This window comes from Bubalus bubalis, chromosome 14 (assembly GCF_019923935.1).
Source record: "Bubalus bubalis isolate 160015118507 breed Murrah chromosome 14, NDDB_SH_1, whole genome shotgun sequence".
Taxonomy (NCBI): domain Eukaryota; kingdom Metazoa; phylum Chordata; class Mammalia; order Artiodactyla; family Bovidae; genus Bubalus; species Bubalus bubalis.
Genome location: NC_059170.1, coordinates 10,359,588 through 10,380,249, shown reverse-complemented (window position 1 = coordinate 10,380,249; position 20,662 = coordinate 10,359,588). Strand labels below are relative to the sequence as shown.

The 20,662-nt window shown below is 48.2% G+C and overlaps 1 protein-coding gene across 2 annotated transcripts; it reads right to left on the bottom strand.

Annotated features, from left to right (window-relative positions):
• Positions 1-217: 217 nt before the first annotated feature.
• Positions 218-20,662, bottom strand: TOMM34 (translocase of outer mitochondrial membrane 34). 2 transcript variants are annotated; one of them, XM_025263418.3, is made up of 7 exons: positions 20,339-20,662; positions 16,052-16,151; positions 14,780-14,932; positions 11,446-11,615; positions 8,489-8,636; positions 2,693-2,819; positions 218-1,270 (listed from the first exon to the last, which is right to left on the bottom strand). In XM_025263418.3, exons 1-7 carry the CDS (start codon positions 20,463-20,465, stop codon positions 1,133-1,135), a joined length of 963 nt encoding a protein of 320 aa, XP_025119203.1. In that variant the 5' UTR covers positions 20,466-20,662; the 3' UTR covers positions 218-1,132. The 2 variants fall into 2 exon arrangements, with proteins under 2 accessions (XP_025119203.1, XP_006059307.1); XM_006059245.4 differs by having other exon boundaries at positions 218-1,237; positions 20,339-20,659.

Sequence of the window (20,662 nt, the reverse complement as noted above, 5' to 3'; positions counted from 1 at the left end):
TCTCCACAGGGTCAAATCTCCCTAGTTAGAGGGGAAAATGTGACTACTCATTTGCAAAACTGAAGCTGCTGCCGTTTCACTCACCGTGTGTCCGATGGGACTGTCAGCTTTCTGAGTGCAGGGATCCTGTCATTCACTGCTGTTTCCCCAGCACTATGACCAGGGCCTGGCTCATGCAGACACATCCCAGTAAATTTGATAAAAAAAAAAAAAAGGATGAATGCTCCATAATCAGTTTTTTATTACTGCAAAGTTCCAAAGTGATCCAAAGCTGAACCACAAAGTACAACATTCATGTAGATGATGTTAACGCAGCTTAAACTCGCAGTTCAACAAAAGTCAAGTCTATTCAGTTCAAATTAACTTCAACGTATTACAAAGAACTAAGAAGCCTAGTGGGGCCACTGTGGGAGTCAAAAGGCAAGTCCCTGCCGGGAAGGGAAGGACACGGACTTCAAGGAGGTTTCTCCCCATCCCACCTTCAGGAGCAGCAGCCACACCTCTGGGCTCTTGAAAGAACTTAGGAATCTTTATGTGGGAGACAGCAGCACAGAGCCACAGACAAACGCTGGCTGAGGGAACAGGTTCTACATTCTTGTCATAGGAGGCTCGGCCAAAAGGCACTGGGGCTCAGAACACGGGGTGCCGTGCCAAAGACAGGGAAGGGGTCGGCAGCCTTGGAGAACCAGCTCAGCTGGCTGCCATGGGTGTAGGCGGGCCAGGGTTTCCCAGTCCTCCTTCCTTTCCACGCCGGCCTGTGTCCCGTGGGACTGGCAGCTTTTTAAGCACCCAGATGGACTGGGGTGACTGGAAGGGCAGCACTGGGTCTGGAGCATCTGGGCAGAGACCAGGCTGAGCACACTGCTGATGAGCACCCGTTGCTGTGACCTGCTCGCTGTCCACAGCACAGGGGAGTGCAGAACAGGGGGAGACTTTGCCAACAAAACGTCTACTTTCTGACTACACTGAGCTTAATGTGAACAGGCAGAGCCTCCTGAGGGGTGGGAAGCCATCACATCTCTGAGGGGGAGCAGAGGGGGCTTCAGAGCCCACTCTGAGGCCCGCCAGGTCCAGAAGCAGGCACAGAAAAACGTGCTCAGGCAGACAGGTGTCCTGCTGCCCTTCTGGGATTTTAGTTTAAGCTCTGGTTAACCTCCTGCCGCAACTTCCGCGCAGGGCCGTTCCGAGGCTCTATCTGCAGGAGGCTGTCGATGTCTGCAAAGCTGGATCTGAAGTCCTGAGGAGAGAGAGGCTGTGAAGACCTGTAGTCCTGAGAGGAGAGAGAGGCTGTGGGGACCTGTAGTCCTGAGAGGACAGAGAGGTTGTGGGGGCCTGTACTCCTGAGAGGAGAGAGAGGCTGTGGGGACCTGTAGTCCCGAGAGGAGAGAGAGACTGTGGGGACCTGTACTCCCGAGAGGAGAGAGACACTGTGGGGACCTGTACTCCTGAGAGGAGAGAGAGGCTGTGGGGACCTGCAGTCCTGAGAGGAGAGAGAGGCTGTGGGGACCTGTACTCCTGAGAGAGGAGAGAGGCTGTGGGGACCTGCAGTCCCGAGAGGAGAGAGAGACTGTGGGGACCTGTACTCCCGAGAGGAGAGAGAGGCTGTGGGGACCTGTAGTCCCGAGAGGAGAGAGAGGCTGTGGGGACCTGTACTCCCGAGAGGAGAGAGACACTGTGGGGACCTGTACTCCCGAGAGGAGAGAGAGGCTGTGGGGACCTGTACTCCCGAGAGGAGAGAGAGGCTGTGGGGACCTGTAGTCCCGAGAGGAGAGAGAGGCTGTGGGGACCTGTACTCCCGAGAGGAGAGAGAGGCTGTGGGGACCTGCAGTCCCGAGAGGAGAGAGAGGCTGTGGGGACCTGTACTCCCGAGAGGCGAGAGAGGCTGTGGGGACCTGTACTCCCGAGAGGAGAGAGAGGCTGTGGGGACCTGTACTCCCGAGAGGAGAGAGAGGCTGTGGGGACCTGTACTCCCGAGAGGAGAGAGAGGCTGTGGGGACCTGTAGTCCCGAGAGGAGAGAGAGGCTGTGGGGACCTGTAGTCCCGAGAGGAGAGAGAGGCTGTGGGGACCTGCAGTCCCGAGAGGAGAGAGAGGCTGTGGGGACCTGCAGTCCCGAGAGAGAGAGGCTGTGGGGACCTGCAGTCCCGAGAGGAGAGAGGGGCTGTGGGGATCTGCAGTCCTAACAGAAGAAAGAGGCTGTGGGGACCTGCAGTCCTGAGAGGACCGAGAGGCTGTGGGGACCTGCAGTCCTGAAAGAAGAAAGAGGCTGTGGGACCTGCAGTCCCAAGAGAAGTTAAGAGGCTGTGGGGACCTGCAGTCCCGAGGAGAGAGAGGCTGTGGGGACCTGCAGTCCTGAGAGAAGAAAGGCTGTGGGGACCTGCAGTCCTGAGAGGATAGAGAGGCTGTGGGGACCTGTAGTCCCAAGAGAAGTAAGAGGCTGTGGGGACCTGCAGTCCTGAGAGGAGATGAGAGGCTGCGGGGATGAAGCCTGGGCCCCAGGAGACCAAGCGGGGTTGGGGACCACTGCTGAGCTGGCTTTCTGCACCCCAGGCTGGAGGCCTGTCAGGAGCACCTGGGGCCTCTGGACAAGGAGGGACATGGCAGGTCCCCCCCGACCTGGACCATGCTCTGGAAGTGCCACCATGGGCACAACTTGTTCTGGCTCTTTGGTGCCTCTGGACAGGATCTCTTTACCTTGAGAGCCTTGTAGGCTTGAGCCCGGCGGTAGAATGCCTTCACGTTCTTTCCGTCCAGCCTGAGGGCTTCTGTGCAGTCCTTCACCGCCTCCTGGTACTGCTTCAGCTCCAGATGGCAGAGTGCCCTGCGGGGAAAGACCGGGCTGTCAGCTGCTCCCTTGGGGCCACTAACTCTGAGGAGCACCCTGAACACTTTGTGCTGGGTGCTTCACACTTTCCTCAGTTCTCACAGCCACCCAGCCCGCTTCTACAGAGCAGAGCGGCTCAGAGGAGTGAAGCGGCTCCCCAGGCTTCCTCCTCTACTGATGCACAGACCCGGGACTTGATCCGGGTTTGAGCAACTTGAGATCTTGACAGTGTTCAGAGCTATCGTCCACCTCATGCTCCCACACTTAACTCTTTCAAGCAAGAAAAGGTTTCTGGAAACCTTCCCCTTGACAAAAAGATCTACCTTAAGAAAAAGACACATAAATGAAAGTGTTAGTTGCTCAACCATGTCTGACTCTTTGCGACCCCAAGGACTACAACCTGCCAGGCTCCTCTGTCCATGGAATTTTCCAGGCAAGAACACTAGAGTGGGTTGCCATTCCCTTCTCTAGAGGATCTTCCCAACCCAAGGACTGAACCTGGATCTTCTGCATTGCAGGCACATTCTTTACCATCTGAGCCATTAGGAAAGCCACATAAATACTAGGCTCTAATTAATTATATGCACACTGACATGTTAGGGGTGAAATGTAAAGAAGATGGATCAACAGATGGCCATAGTGACCAACCAAACTGTTGTGATAGTTGTGTAACAGTGTTACACAACACTGTTTTTAACTGAAGTTATAGTTGTTTCTATAACTTTATAAATTTAACTGGGAGTATATAGGTGTTTGATATCCAATTCTTCCAACTTATATTTTGCATCATTCCTACATTCTGCTTATCATCAGTGGGGGAGAAGTACATGCTTGTGTGTATCCTTCTTATTCAATTTTAGTCCTCTTCCCCAGTGACTAAAAATGAAACACTGTTTTCAGTGGCTATGGAATATTCACTTGTCAGGAGACATAGTTCACTATTCCCAGTTAGTAATAAATGACGCTGCTATGAACATCCTTGTACATCAATCTTAGGAGGGACTGCTGACTGCTGCACCAAAAGGTCCGTGCATTTGAAATTCTGACTGTTACCAAAATGCTTCCCAAATAAAGCAACTGACCTTAGCAACACAGGTTTGAACTGTGCAGGTCTACTTATGGGCAGAATTTTTTTTTCAGTAATACTGTGGAATTACATCATCTGCATTTGGTGGACTTTGTGAATGCGGCAGAACTCAGGTATGAGAGGCTGACTGTAAATTATATAGAGATTTGTTGACTGAGAGGAGGGTCAGTGCTCCTGACAGCCGACTTTTTGAAGGGTCAACTGTACTTAAGAATAGTTACTAACAGAACCCATTTTCCTGCAACTGTACCAACCCTGGGGCTCAGCCTTTTAAGTTTTGCCAATATGGAAGAAAACAGTGTCTATTTTAATGTAGTTGCTTTAAATACAGTTAAGCTGAATACTTTTTACATTTTACTTTTTTTTTATTTTGGCTGTGCTGGCTCCCAGCTGTGGCACACGGAATCCAGTTCCCTAATTAGGAATTGAACCTAAGCGCCCTGCATTGGGAGCATGGAGTCCTACCCACTGGACCACCAGGAAGCCCCCAAACTGAGCATCTTTACAGATTTTTTAATCTTATGAAATAAAATGTCTCCAACTTATTTAATGACTTCTGTGGGTCGCCCTCCACCATCACCCTGTATAATACCTTCCCCACTGCAAGATAATTAACCCACATGTTGTTTTAGGACTTAATGGTTTTACTTCTTCCATTTGAAACTAATCCATTTAGATTTTAAAATAAGGAGTGACGATGGAGGTTCAAGTTTCTTTTTAATTCTTTCCAGCCAATCCAACGCCATTTATTGGATAATTCCTCCTTTTCCCCACAATTTATCATATACTAAATTCTCTTATGTTATTTTTTCCTCATGAAATTGTTACCATGGAATTATTACCATTGTTCCTCATGGAATTATTATCATGGAAGAATGTAAAAAAAAATTCTAGTATTTTCGTTCAGATTGCATGGAACTTATAAATTAACTTAGGAAAAGCTTCTCCTTGTATCAATTTTAAAGCAGACACAGGGATTTCCCAGGTGATCCAGTGGCTAGGATGCCACATTTCCAATGCAGGAGATCAGGGTTCAGTCCTTGATGAGGGAACTAGATCTCACATGGCACAACTAGGACCTGGTGTAGCCGAATAAATAAAAAATAAATAAAAACTAAATTAAGGCAACACAAAATCTATGGCATTCTTCCCACAGAAGAGGTCCTATGTTTCAACACTTTCTTCTTGAATTTAAGCAGGTTCTGTGACTGCTCTGACCAGTGGAGCAGAGGAAAGGACACAGTTTGAGTCCCACGACTAGGCCTCAGAGGTCTTGGAGTGCCTGCCTGCGCTCTGGGAACACTTGCTCTTGGAGCCTTTAGCTGCTCCTGTGAGAAGCCAACTACCCAGAGGTCACCATTCTGTGAGGAAGCTCAAGCTGGCACAAGTGAACAGACTGCCAGGAGGGGAGAAAAAAGGCTCCAGCTCGCTCTATTAGTCCCATTCCCAGCCATGTCAGTCATCCCAAGCCTGGTGCCAGATGTGTAGGAGAAACCTCTGTGCTGTGCTTAGTTGCTCAGTCGTGTCTGACTCTGCGACCCCATGGACTGTAGCTCACCAGTCTCCTCTGCCATGGGAATTCTCCAGGCAAGAATACTGGAATGGGTTGCCATGCCCTCCTCCAGGGGATCTTCTCAAGCCAGGGATAGAACCCACGTTTCCTGCATTGCAGGCAGATTCTTTACTGTCTGAGCCACCAGGGAAGCCCAAGAGAAGCCTTTAAACGACTTCAGTCCCAGCACCCTTCTCGTTGATCCTGAATGAGACCCTGAGTCGAAGAACTGCCTTTCCTGAACTCCTGGTTCACAAATCATGAGCAAAACAAAATGGCTGTTGTAGGCCACTAAGTTTTAGAACAGTAGGTCCTGATCTTAATTTGAACACACAAGAATTCTAAGGAAACTGACGTGCTCTCCCAATGGACTCTAGCAATTTTAAGAATAAGCCAAGTTTCTGGGAAGTAGAAGCAGCACAGTGTAAACATTAGGTACTATTTGGTGACTTCTGAATGTAACTGTTATGATGAAAATGATTCCATATGAATGCCAAAGATCATATTTAAGGTATTAAAAATGCATAACTTTGGCCTATAAAATAATCACCTGTGGCTTTTGGTAAACCGAATATTCTATCTCCAGGGAGAAGGGTTTTCATTACAAAGTAGGAGTCTGAGAGACAAGATGAATGACTGAAAAAGAACCTAAACTTTCATCTTCAGCCTGTTTTCTTAGGTAAAATGGGACCATGACCTAACCTGAAGAATTGCTGTGAGTGAGACTCTTCTGGAGGTCCATTCAGGACCTGACAAACCGTAGGTGCCAAGTACCTGATGGTGATACCCACTCAGATGTCAATGCACAGAGAGAACCGAAGCCTAAGTTGATGCACCATACAGATGCATATGCACGAAGTGGAGCATTAAAATGGCATCTGGAAGGTGGTATATTCAACCACGTGGATAGAAAATTCAGTTTTGTAACAGGTTTCAGTCTTCTAAATTAAATTTATAAAATCAATGTAATTACAACCTAAAGCTCAATGGATTGAAATTTATCAGTCAGCCCAAGGCTGAGCTAGATGATCAAAGCTGGCAAAATAGTCAGCGATGCTCTGGTTACAAAGACTAATGAAGAGATCAGCCTACAAGATACATTACAAAGCAATAGTAGTTAAACGGTGTGGCATGGACATATTTGCATGAAAACCAGTATTTAAACAAAACATTGTCCTGAATGTGGTAAAAATCCAGGAAAATGGGTTAACAGAGATCTCTAGCAACATGAGGTAAGCAAGGACAGAGCCCACAGAAAGAGGAGTTAGACGATGTTTCTGCACAAACATGGACGAATGGGCTGCAGTCCTTGATCCCAAGTGCGCCTGGTTGACTGAGGCACCCTTGGCTCCAATCAGCCAATAAAATCACAGGTCCAAAATGCCCAAATCCATGCTGTGAAACTAAAGGTTCCCTTTTTAGGTCATTTGGCAAAAAAAAAAATGACCTTAATTGACATAAGGCTGCTTCATCTTTCTCGATACTATTCTGTGTGATCATGGAATTTCCACGTTTCACTGCAGAAATGCTAGTGATTAACTTCAGCAAACTGCCCAGACACTGCTGGAGTGTTAACACAACTCATTATATATGCACTATCATCCCTTTCTAAAGTCTGAAACACATTTTATCCCAAGAGTTCTGGATAAGGAGCAGTGAGCCTATAGGAGATCCGAGATCTCTGAACTTAAGAGTAACGTGAGTATGTTGGTTGGGAAGGGAAAACAGACTCACAAGATTTATTAACATTTTATAGGAAATGTTTAGAGCAGACCTGGTCCTTTGCTGAATGTTTTAAGCCTCTTGACAGTAAAACGAACAGATCTCACTGGAGCCAGGTTCCAATTCTATCTCCACCATTTACTGGCTGGGTGAGCTGAGGCAAAGCCCTTCCATCTGAGCCTTGGTTTACTTGACATTAAGACAGGAATGAGCACCTACTACTAAAACCTTTGTGGGCTATTGCAGAGCAGGCACTCACACATGATGAAGGGATGCTGCCCTGGCTCCCAGGCCCTCACTGCTGGTGGAAAGGATCACTGACCACTGGCGACAGCTCAGGATGAAGGCCTTTCTACAGCCCCACAAGTCCAACACCTCAGGCTCAACTAGACCCTCTCTCTTGCTCAGGTCAGGTAATTCCCTAGGTTCTACCCTGAGGCTCACAGACAAGTCTGGCAGAATTTATAACCAGAGGGTCTTAGAGAAGCCATGGGCTGAGAGTTAGGGAAGGCACAGAGGCTTTGAGACTTGTGTTGGGCTCATGTTTGCACAGCAAGCCCAGAGCTCTTACTTACATCCTATGCTTACCTGGTGAGTGAAAATTCTGGAATGGGCTGAAACAAAGCCCTGGCTCCCTGTGGGAAACCCCAGTTTCTACCCATTTAACAGAGTGAATGCCACTGGCAATGCCCATCTCATGGTGACCAAAGGGAACGTGAACACACGTTCTGAGATGTAACATAGAGGCATACCTCATTTCTCTGTGCTTCACAGATACTTTGAAGACACCAGAACTGAAGATTTGTGGCAGCCCTACACTGAGCAAGTCTGTCTATGGGTGCCATTTTTCCAGCAGCATTTGCTCACTTTGTACCTGTTTCACACTTTGGTCATTCTCACAATATTTCAAACTATTTCATTATTAGTATACTAGTCACAGTGATCTGTGATCAGTGATTTTTGATGTTATGATGATGACTGGTGGTTGGCAATTTGTGGCCATTAAATTTTTTAAATTAAGGCATGTAGGTTGTTTTTTTAGACATGATGCTATTGCACATTTAACAGACTACAGTAGAGTGTAAACACAACTTTTCTATGCACAGGGAAACCCCAAATTTTGTGTGACTCCCTTTCTCCCGATAGTCACTTTACTGCGGTGGTCTGGAGCCGACCCTGAGACAGCTCTGAGGTCTGCCTGTACTGACTAAATGCCAGGATACAGAGCCCATCACAGTCCGAGAGAAGACTGCGGGAGAATGTCCAGTGTCCTGAAATCCCCCAGGCCAGCTGTGTGAAAGGTACCTGTTGCTGTACGTGGCGGATTCCAAGTTACTAAACCAGAGGCTCTCACTGTACTTCTCAATCGCTTGCTTATGGTTCCCCTTCTTTACAAGTTCATTGCCTTCCTCCTTCAGAGCTCTGGCTCTCTCCACATCCCCAGCAGAAGGCACTAGATACAAATTCAGAAGAGGAAAAAACCATGGAGCGGATGCCCAGCTCAGCCTGAGGAGCTCTCTTGGGCAGCGCCTCTTCTAAGCCGTCTACAGCGCTCTGTCCCCCGAGGTCTCCTGCACTGTGCAAAGCGCCCTGCCTGAGTCAGGAGTTCCCCCGAGCAATGGCTTCTGGGAAATACACAGTTTTTCATTCAGAAGAGGTTGGGGGCTCCTGATGTAGATATACTTCCACACACACAATGATATATACGCAGTAGAAAGTAACCCAGGTTGTGGCCTCAGCACTGCCGCTCAGGAGCTGGAAGCCTGTGGGACCTAATGCTTCTGGACCTCAATTTGCTCACCGACACATGTGGGGCAATACCTACTCCACCCTGGGCTACTGTCAGGATGAAATGGGGAGAAAACAGGAGACAGTCCAGAGCACCGTATAAACTTAAAGCAGGAGAGTAAGTGAGGAAGTATTTAAATAAACAAGCATCTGGTTAAATAAAAGAGAAGAGTGGAGCTCTTAGGCTTCCAGAAAAGGGCAGAGGAGCCCCTACTCCTCAGCTGTTCTGGTCTGAGTCTGGCGGTGTTCTCCCCAACCCAACAGCTGAGCTCTGTCCCAGCCTCGAGGAGACATAAGGAGAACAAGGTGAGATCCAAATTGCTTCATGGAGCCCTGGGGCTTCACTTCACTGCACAGCCCTGATGAATTATTCCAGCCTCAGCTCCCGTATCATCTACTTTGTCAATTTTAAAAAACTTTCTTCATAAAATACTGAATATTTACGACAAGGGTAAGGTTTTAGGAATAAAACTAATACCCTTGAACTGATCCCTCATATTAAGAAACAGAACGTTTACTAAGACCTTTTAAGTCCTATGAGCCTCTCCCCGCCAGTCAATCCACCTCTGGAGGAAACCCATTTTCCTCAATTCTGTGCCCCTGACCCTGTTCTTTTAAAAACTTTTAATTGGAGGATAATTGTTTTACAATGTTGTGTTGGTTTCTGCCATACGAGACCACGGCCCCCTTTCTGGGTTACTTTAACTAGATCTGATAGTATCTAGAAACTCTTTACTGTTTACTTTGTTTGAGAACTTCAAATCAAGGAATACATAATTCTATGTATTCTACTATGACCTGGATTCTTTTTCCCCTCAAAATTACATTCCTGGGATTTTCACACCCATAGCTGCTTCACTCTTACTCTTACTGCTGCAATGCAACTGTTTCATCTGTTCCGTTCATAGGGACTTGGGTTATTTTGCTTTTTGTTCTTACCAACTTTTTGCTCTGAACACCTTGTACCCTTGTGGGCACATGTACGAGGTTTTCTAGAAGCAGAGCCAGTGCGTTGCAATGTACACAGCATCACCTCCTCAGCTTCACCTTGACTTTGCAAGGCACCCTAGGCTGCACCATGTGATACCCCCACTACCTCATTCTCTAACTCCTTCCACTGTCTCAGCTGAAAACTCCCTTCCCTTCTCGCCTGAAGAACTTGGTTTTTAAGGTCCAGCTCAACCTGTCACCTCCATGAGACTTTCCCCAGCTTCCCCCAGCACCCTGACATCAGTTCCCAATTTGAATTCCTCAAACATTAGAGACTCTAAAGTACTCGTTCTCCTGTGTTTTAGGTGTCTCAGTCTCCCCTGGGCTGGGACCTTTCTGAGAGAGCCTCTCCAGGCCCCACATGGCTGTGATTTCAAAACAGCGAAATAAATAGGAGGTGCACTGAAGCCATCAAGTTAATTAGCGGCTCATGTTCTCATTCTAGGGAGTGAATGCTGCCCATGGCCAGACAGGTTTCCTGTTGGGAAGGGGAGAATCCCTGTCCTCCTGTACACCCAAGGCCAGGCTGCAGCCCTGCCCTCTGAGCCTCCCGTCCTCAATACTGAGCCTGCTGGGCTGGGAGAACTCCCCTGGAGCCTTGTAAGTTTCCTGTCGCCCCTGCCCAGGGAAGGTCCTCTCTGTTCCATAAAGCTGAGGTCTCCTATTTGGGGCTACCTGACCTTGATCTCCCTTCCCTTGTTTACTCCCTTCCAGAGACTAGTGTGTGAATTCCGCTGGCTATGGAGATGGAGCAGATGGATGTCAGGCTGAGCTCATCACAAAATCTCAGGCCCTGGTCACAGGGACTAGTTAAGGGAATGGCCTGTGTTTATAGGCTAGACTATATTAAGAAAAGATGAGCCAGGGATTTTAGTGGAAGAAACCCTCTTTCTTAGGGAGCTCTCAGAGAAACAACCCTTTCTCTCCCTCTTGGTCATGAGGCACGGTACGCATATATGAGGCATAGAACTGCTACCGCTACTGTACGACTCAGGAGGGAAGACTGCCTGAAGACAAAGCTGACACATCATAGAGAAAAGAGTGGACAGAAGGACAGAGAAATGGGAGTCTGATGCTGCAGTGAGCTGCTGGAGCAAGCCCTGCCTGAAGGCCCTTTTTGTTGTATGAACCAATATGTTCTTTTTATTATTTTTACCACATGGAGTTTTCTGTTTCTGCAACCAAAAACATCCTAAATGATACATCTCAAATGCTGCCAAAGGAATGAGAAGGGAACGAACACCAGATAACTGGGTGCCAGGCTGGGAGTTCACTGTGCCTTACATCTGTGGGGTTGGCTTTCCCACTGCCACTGCAGCGCTGAGGAGACCGTCCCCAAAGGGTTACACTTCTTGTTTTTTTACTTTGTTTATAGGACTTTAAAATTAACTCATCTTAAGCGAGGCCAGTTTTTATAGGATAACTCTAAAGAACGTGGCTCTGCGGAGACCGCAGCTCTCTCTGGGTGTGAAGTCACAGCTTACCTCTGCTCTTCGCGCTTGTGGTTCCTTTGGATTTGCTTTTAGATGGCTCTTTGTGGTTTTCCAAAGGCAGACACTCCCACCTCTTCTGAGACGAAACAGGCACCAAGGGAATAGAGGGCAGCTTCTGGCGCCACTCAGGCCCAAAGGAGTCCATGAGAGTTCTGGTCATTCTGGAAAGGCAGGCAGGATGACAGAAAGGTTTCCAGCTGGGTCAAGAAGGTATTCTTTCTCTCATAAGCCCAAAGGAGGTGTACGAGAGTCAGTTATCATCTTCCCCTGGTTTGAACCATCGCTTTGTACCCTTCTAACTCGCAATAGGAAAGGAACAGGAGCCTGCCACCCATGAGGGTCTTTTCAGGTCAGCCACCATGACACTCCCTCCCTGCCTGGCCCTTGCTTGGTCACACTGTTAACTTCAAAGAGAGGGATCTGGTGCTTGTTAAGGTAATTCAACCTCACCCCCAAGGAACCACACATGCCCCCAAGAATGGACACCATGTTTTCTTTTTTAAGAAATTACATTTACTTTTAATTGATTGGATTGCTTTACAACATTGGTTTGATTTGTCATATATCAACATGAATTAGCCATAGGTGTATGTAGGTCCCCTCCCTCTTGAACTTCCTTCCCACATTCTATGTTTTCTTAATCTATTTGAGCTTCCCTAGTGGCTCAGTGGTAAAGAATCTGCCTGCTAATGCAGGAGACCACAGGTTTGACCCCTGGGTCAGGAAGATCCCTTGGTGAAGGAAAATGGCAATGCACCCCAGTACCCTATCCTGGGCAATCCCATGGACAGAGGAGCCTGGCAGGCTACAGATCACAGGGTTGCAAAAGAGTTGGACATGACTTTGCAACAAAACAACAACAACTTATCTATTTACAAGGCCATGCAAACACCTGACATCTCATTAACGCTCAGAGATTTTTAAACGCAAATCCTATGTCATTCTCAAATTGTAAAATCTTTCAGTGGTTCCCACTGCATTAGGCTGGCAAGGCCTGAGACCTGGTCCCCTCCCATCGCTCCACACTTACCATGTGCCACACTGCCTCTCTCGATCCTCATGTTCAAGTCTTTCCCCTCCCCACCCCACCCTGGGACAAACCCCACCACTCCCTACTCCCCTCTTCAAAGCTCAGGGAACATGCTGGTTTTGTTAACTGATCTCTAGTACTTAGCACAGCACCTGTCACCCAGCAGGACCCAGAGGTATGTACTGAGTGAGCAGATGAAGCCAACGGCAAGTTCTGCTTCTACAACCACGTTTCTGTGTTACTGCAACGAAGAGCTCACAGACTGCTATCACCACAAACTCACGGTCTCTGGCTCAGCCCCCAGAGCTGTTTTCCTGATTGGTCCAGCTACTTCAAACCTCTACCCTCCTCCACCCGATGCTCCTTAACCCTCCTCCCTTGGACTTTCTCACACCCTGAACACAAACCTCCCTGCCTGGACACACTTCCTACTTCTCTATTGCTACAGAAGAGGTGACAAGGCCAACCCCTCCACCTGCACTCAGGATCCACTGCTCCCTGCCTCCCTCGGGCCACACTCGGCCAGCACTACCCTCTCTCACACCTATAGCCTTTCCCTCTACTGACTCCAGCTACCAGCATCGAGCTCCTTCCTCCTGAACAGCCCTCTGCCCCTTCACAGCCACATTCCTTTAATCCACTGCCATCTGCTTCTGACCCCAGTGGACTGACTCCATCAGAATCACCAGTGACTTCATTCTGAAACCCTCAGTGTACTTAAGCTGACTGAACACCTGATACGAACGACGTCTTCATCCTGCAAACACTCCTGCCTCTGTGACACTCGACGCTCTAAGCTTCCTCCCGCTGCACTGGCTGCTGCTCCTCTCTGTGCCCCTCAAACGCTGGGATTCCGCAAAGCTCCCTGGCTCCCCCACTCGTGGTAGTACTCCATTTTTCTCCCAGAAAGTCAATCTCTATGTTCAACCTGTGTTTTTCTCCTTTGCTCCAAATGCACGTAAACATCCAGCCGGCCTCCTTGCGTCTCTAGTCTCCGGCCCCATGCTGCCACCTCAGCATGTCAACCAGCTGGACACCTGGTTCTTCCCTTCTCCCCACCCTCCAACCACCAAAACTTGTCAAAATACTGCCTAGATGTCCCCTGAATTGGTCCCTTTCCACCGTCTCTTTTGGATCACTGCCCACCCCCTTCCTATTCTCTTCTCCTTCACAGTCAACATGGCAGGCAGCCAGCCGGCTTTTCTCTCAAATCTGCTCAGGCTGCCCCCCAGCTGAAGACCCTTTCACAATGCCTCACTGTGTTCGGATGAAGTCCAAGCCCCTGGACACCAGGGCGTGTGTGACTGGGCCTCGTCACCCGTCCTGATCTGAGCACTTCGCCTGCCGCACCACGAGTGGCAGGCTTCTCACCACTCCTCTAACACCTCGACTCACTCACGGTGCACGTGCTGCCCAGGCCCCTTGCTGGCCTCTGGCCCAGACAGCTATGCATTTCTGTCTCGGCTCACCTCCTCCCCAAAGCCCTCTCTGGACCCCCCACTGGCTGGCAGGTACGTCCCACCTCAGCCCTCATCACACTGCCAAAGTTTGCCTGTGACTGACTGCTGTTCTCCAGGAGACTGGGAGCTCTTCGAGGGCGGGCAGAGGTCTGTCTCCTCCTCAGCCTGGGCCTGAGTGCAAAGTCTGGCACAGAAGTGGCAAATTTTGTTGAATGATAGGGACTGAGAGGAAGCACAGAGAAAATAAGTCAAGCCAGAAACGATGCACTGAACAGATACCACGCAAAGAGGGGAAATGTGATCAGTTACATGTGACTGATGAGACTAAAGACAACTGCTCAAGAGACCAGAAAGAATTTCACCTGAGGGGCCTTGTGAAGGGATCCCAGTACAATACACTGAACCATATCCACAAACGACAGCCCCACAGCCTGGGGTCACAGCTGCTTGCACTGTGTCTTCCTTTCCCCACTCTAGGAAGCTCTCTGAATCAAGTGGGGTCTGTATCTCTTTTTTATCTCGGTATTTCCCGCTGAATCTGGCTTAGACAGAGCTGAACTAAGTATTACTGGGTGAATACATTTGAGCATCTAGGCAAAACAACAACAAAAAAACACAAACCCCCCCACAAACTCAGTAATTCTGACTCCTTAAAAACCTGCTAAAACACCACAGCAGATCGTCCTTCCACACTTTCTGCACATGCTCATTAGAAGTTTCTGAGCCTAAACCACAGGGTTTGGCCCCAGAGAACGCCCAAAGCAAAGGTTCCAAGCCCATCGGAGAGGACAGGACAGGACATCCCAGAGAGACGGCCTCAGTGACTTGGGCTCACCTGCTGCTGCCTTCCAAGGCTGACGTCACGCTGTCATCAATCTGCAGCACGGTCACGTAGTCCACGTAGGCCAGAGGGTACTTCTCCAGGGCCTCGTAGGCCGATGCTCGCCGCAGTAGGGGCTTCAGGCTGAAGGGAACCAGGGCCAGTGCTCTAAGACAGGAGGCAGAGATGTCACTGGGCTGCTGAGTCCCCAGGGCTCCCTGCCCCCACCCTCCCACAGTTCCTTCCGGTCTGGGTCATCAGCAGCATTCAGTGCATGGGAGGTCATTTCTGGCAACAGATGCTGTGAAGGATGTCAAGTCTCATAAGAGGGGCTTTTCAACTCAGACTGAAGTTGAGAAGGGAAGGACAGAAAAACACTACTACCGGGAAATATGTGTGTGTGCGCATCAATTTTCATAGTTGTGATCCCTCTGAAATCAAGAATAAGTGCCTCATAGCTTCCATGCTCCTCTGTTTTCTACAGAGTGTGGCTGAGTGGGAGTAACAAACAGGCCTTGGAGTCAGATGGAGCGGTGTCTGAATTCCACCTCTGCCACTAACCATGAGACCCCAGGCACATCACTTGACCTCCACAATCCAGTGCCAGCCTGGGCAGAGTGGCAAACTTACCCCACAGAGCACTTATGAGCGCTCCACAAAGGAGACCTAGCACAGGGCCTGGTACAAATCAACCGAGCAGAGGCTCCACGAGCATGCTCACCTCTCTCCTCCTCTCCCACCCACCACCAGGGCCCGAAGCTAAGGCAATATCCCAGGATATCAGATTCCTGAGGACACATCAGATGCAAGTGCTACTTCAGTGATGACCATGAAGGCAATCTCAGACTGGCTTCAAGAAGAAGCATGAAAAACGGTTTAACATGCTCTATACCTGGTCAGTGATGGTTACCATTTTCTCCTTTCAAGGCTATCTATTAACCACCATCCCTCTTTCTTTCCCTCTCTCTTTCTCTCACCCACATCCATCCCAGAAAAAAAAACCTGAGCATGCCAGTCACTGGTCTGCAACTCTAGGTCACGCCCAGGTTCTACGTCTCACAAAGACTAAAGGCCTTCCTCTAACTGACCACCCTACTACTTTCAGCAGCAGAGATGAGGCTCCAGGGACACAGGTCAGGGGCCACAAGGACCAAGGAGAACTTCCTATTTTCAGTGGCCAGCTGACCCTGAGCGACACTTCCTAATGAGAGGTAACTGGTGGGGCCAGAGAGGCCCAGTCTCCTCTCCCGAGCCCCTAGCACCCCAGGGGCAGCCCTGCCCGCTCACAAAGTGCAGTCCTTGATGCAGTCGATGCAGTTCCCGTCCTTCAAGTGGCAGGCTGCTCGGTTAGAGTAGAGAACACTTTCTTTTTCTGGATCCGAAGAACCTGCCCCGGAGAAAACGCACAATTAACAGGTTGGGAGATGGGGGCCTTGGGACACTGGGGGCGCATTCCACACCTTGAGCTCTCTGGGGTTTAGTAAAGGGCAGCAGAGATGACTGTAACCCCATCGTGCATGTTGGTCTGATGGACTGGCAAGGGAGCAAGAACACCAAGCTTCCTGCTATCCACAGGGACCAAGCATCTGCTCATCTACTCAGTCATGCACTGAACTTGGTACCAGGCCAGAGATCAAAGTGAAACAACTCAAAGAAATCCACAGTTTAACAACTTGGGGGTGTGTGTATGTGTTAATTTTATTACAAGAAGCATGAAAATCCAATAAAAAAAAAAAAAGGAGACAAAATTCTGATAAACGCTATGATAAATGGACTGAACAAGTGTTGCGGGGACATAAAAAACAGACTAATTCTACCTGGTCAAATCAGAGAGGACTTCGCCAAGGAAAAAACCTCTCAGTCTGGCAGCACTATGGAGAGCTTAATCAGGGGAAGAGCCCAAGCTATCCTGTGGGGAGGGGAATTATCATAGATGTTTCCCTAAAGCCCATCTTTATCCTCAGCAATCTCAGAGGCTCAAGTCCTTTATTGTGGCCATGATGACTTTCATTTTCAAAAATAATTTTTCAACCACTAGCAGGGGCCATAATGAAAATAAAACATGGAAACTATCAAGTGTTGACCCAGTGATTCCATTCCCAGGCACATTCCCAGAAGAACAGAAAACAAGCTCTCCTTTGAAAATGGTAAAACATACAGACAACAGCATAATAGGTACTTGCTATCCATCACTAAACTCAGCATATGTTTTATTAATATTTGCTTCCCACCTTTTTGGGGTTTTTTTGTTCATTTATTTTTGGCTGCATACCAACCACAGATGAAACCTGTGCCCCCTGCAGTGGAAGCACGGAGGCTTAACCACTGGACCACCAGGGAAGTCCTCTCACCTTTTTGGTTTCACTATGACTAAATACCTCTACTCTCTCCCCTCTGCCCCATCCCCAGGTCCCCAAAAGTTGCCACAGTCCTAAAGTGGGTATATCACATTCTCATGTGTGTCCATCTTTATTATATAGGTATTCACAGGCAAGACACAATATCCTTTAAATAACTCTTCCTAAGTGGCGTCATATCGCCTCTCCTTCTGCTGCTAGCCTTCTTTGCTAATTATCATGTTACCACATTGATGCAAAACCTGCTTCATTCAATACCAAACATAATAAAATTATCTTGTCTTCCCTTTTGTTGCCGGACTCCAAGGGAGACAAGAAAGTACAGAGATAAGTAAAAGACATCCTGGCCCTTGAGGAGTAAGTGCAAGTGTTCAAACTTTGCTACCCATCTCAAGTCATCGGAGCATGGTTGCTCAGAAAACAGCAGTGGTGTGGCAGAAACAGCAGACCCCCAAATCCAGCCTGTGACCCTGTGCAAGTCATCCAATCCCCTCCGATCACATGTGCTTACCTATCAGATGAAGATATCATTTCACAGACTGGCTGAAGGTTCACTGTGTTAGGTTGCTCCCTGCTCTCCTTTCAAGATCAGGGAAATTGATCAGAGAAATCAAAGAACTTGCCCATAAATTACCTAGAAAATTAGTAGCAGGATCAGAACCAAATTCTGGTCCCCTGCTAAACTGAGAAGAGATATCAGTATGGCTCTTTTGGGGGCCTAGAATAAATCCCTACAAAAAAGCCAAGTTTTTCCAGGCAGCTGGGGTAGGATACAAAAAAAAAAAAAGCAACTTTACCAAGTTGAGATGAGGAGATGGGCCTACAGAGAAAGGTTCTAGGAAAAAAAAAAAACATGGGGGGGGGCGGCAAAAGAGTGGCTTGAAACTGAAAAAATTCAAACAAAATCGACTGGAATTAGGAGAGGATCTGGGAAGAAGTCCAGAAAAATGATTAAAAACTTGGATTTGGGAATTGGAGAAACCCCTGTTCAAATTCTGCCTCTGATTTCAGCGTGTCACCCCAGAAAAAGGGATTTAAGTCTTCTGGAACCCTCATTTATAAGGCATCTTACCCATAAGTTAGTGGGAAGATATAAAAAAGGGAGAAAGCCTATCATGTCTAGCAAGTACTCAACAAATGCTAGCCAAGAAAATGAGAGAGAAGGAAAGCGACGGGAAAGAGGGACTACAGAAAAGGAATTCTACTGAGGCTCCAGGATAAGCCACTTCAGAGAGGCCTTGGACAGAGAGTTTTGTTGGCTGAACTGAGCCAGAGGCCGGGAGGACTGGTAAAAACACGTTATTCCTCTGTTGAAAACTCTCCAGCAGCTTTCCATTAGGGAATAAAATCCAAACTCCTTCCCATGAACTACCGTGTAAAATGCCTGTCTTTGTAACTGATCAAGTCTTGCTACTCCCTCCATTGGCTCCCATATGCTCTGAGTCCTGAACACACCAGGGTACTGCTGTCTGGGGCCTTTGTTAATTACTACCTTCTTCACCTGAGGCGCTCAGCACAAAATTTCATGCAGCTGGCTTCTTCTGACCATTCAGGTATCACCTCAAATGTCACTTCTTCAAAGAAGTTGTCCTTTACCTTGCATTTCTTCATAAAAGAGCTCCCTAGTCAAATCTACCACACCACCACATTTGTCTTCTTCACAGCCCAGATCATTTCCACATAGTTCTTGTTTAATATTCATTATCTTAACACATTATTGACTAGAGATGTACTAATATGTTTCTTGTTGAAAGTCCAAAGTGTTAGCTGCTCAGTTGTGTTCAACTCTTTGCGACCCATGGACTGCAGCCCACCAGGCTCTTCTGTCCATGGAATTATCCAGGCAAGACTACTGGAATGGGTCGCCATGTCCTATTCCAGGGGATCTTCTCTCAGGGATGGAACCTGGGTCTCCTGCATTGCAGGCAGATTCTTCACCATCTGAGCCACCAGGGAAGCCCATGTTTCTTGTTACACAAACATTACTGACCAAAAACATCAATATCACTTACAAAACAAAGGACCAGCCACAGGTGTTTCTGCAAAAATCCCCAAGTCAATGAATTAAGATCACATCTGGGGCCTCCTCATTAACAAGAAAAAAATGCCCCTTGACAGAAAGGACTTGCTACACTCATTACATACAGTTGCTTAACAATGTTAATTAAAGCGTGTACAGTTGAGGAAAATGAGAGTTGCCTCAGGGATCAGAATGAGGCTTGAATATTAGAATGGGGTCCAACAAGACAGTTAAAAAGCAGGCAATCTATCAGGGTGGTCACTATCAAAAGAAGAAAAAATAAAATGTGTTGTTAAGGATGCTGAGCAGTTGGAATTATTGTGCCCTGTGGGTGGGAATGTAAAATGCTAGTTATTACAGAAAACAGTTGGGAGGCCCCCTCCTTTCCTGCAAATTAAAAATACAATTACGATCTAATCCAGCAATCCCACTTCTGGGTATATATTCAAATGAAATTAAAGCAGGATCTTGGGAGATTCTTGCACATTCATGTTCATCATAGCCAAGAGGTGAAAACAATTCAAATGTCCATTAACGGATGAATGGATAAAGACAATATGATGTATCTACACGATGGAATTATCAGGTAAACTTAAAAATGAAGGAAAGCTTGTCACATGCTACAACACAGTTTATAATGTCAAAGATATTATTCGGTCACAAAAGACAAATATTGTGTTATCCCATTCATTTGAAATACCTAAAGTAGTAAAAATCATTGACACATAAAAAAAAAGGTGGCTACCACGGGTGGAGGGGGTAATCAGAGTTTAGTGGGTACGGCGTTTCCGTGCTGCAAGATGAGAAAGTTCCAGAGATCTGTTGCACGAAAATGTTACAAGAGATTAAGTTTGATGTCGTTTTTTACCACTATAAAAAGTGATAAAAGATCTATTAACATGAAAATGTATCTCTGTTATGTCATTAAGTAAAAAAGGGCCAGTAATAAAGCCACGTTACAATAATAATAAAAGCGGAAAGAAAGGCCAAGGAAGTTTCTCGTAGGATGCCGAAGGTCGGGGAGGGGGGAAGTAATGGTCAAGTGCCGGGAAGACCCGGTGGCCGGTCAGCCGCGGGGTAAACGGAAGCCCCAGGCCGAGAGGGCCAGAGCGGGGTCCGGGTAGCTGGGGTCGGGGGAGGCGAGAGGGGGAAGCCGGCCTGGCGGAGAAACGGGGGTGCGGGGGGCCGGGGTCGCACCTTGTTCCTGCAACATCCGCAGCGCGCGGCTGTAGAGTGTGGCGGCCTCGGCGAACTGGCCGTTGCGGAAGCTCTGGTTGCCGGTGGTGCGGAGCTCCTCCACTGACGCCGGGGGTATGGGGGCCATCCTGGCGCTGGGCCGGTAAACTGGGGGGACGCTACAGTTCCCGGCGCCAAGACCGGTGCAACGCCGACCAGGCGGAAGCTGCGAGTAGCCGTGCCGGCCGGCTACGGAGACGGGGACTGGGCGTGGCGTGGCAGGGGCGGGGCCTGCGCGGACCGGAGGCGCCTAGTGCCCCGCCCTCCACGCACGCTCAGTTGGGT

What these genes read in the sequence shown, in the direction of transcription:
- TOMM34 (XM_025263418.3), bottom strand. Translation starts at nt 20,465, where the DNA reads ATGGCCCCCATACCCCCGGCGTCAGTGGAGGAGCTCCGCACCACCGGC. An exon ending in GCCTTGGAAGGCAGCAGCAG is followed by an intron (nt 11,616 to 14,779) that starts GTGAGCCCAAGT and finishes CTGCCTTTCCAG; the next exon opens with AATGACCAGAACTCTCATGG. An exon ending in TCCGCCACGTACAGCAACAG is followed by an intron (nt 2,820 to 8,488) that starts GTACCTTTCACA and finishes CTTTCCCCGCAG; the next exon opens with GGCACTCTGCCATCTGGAGC.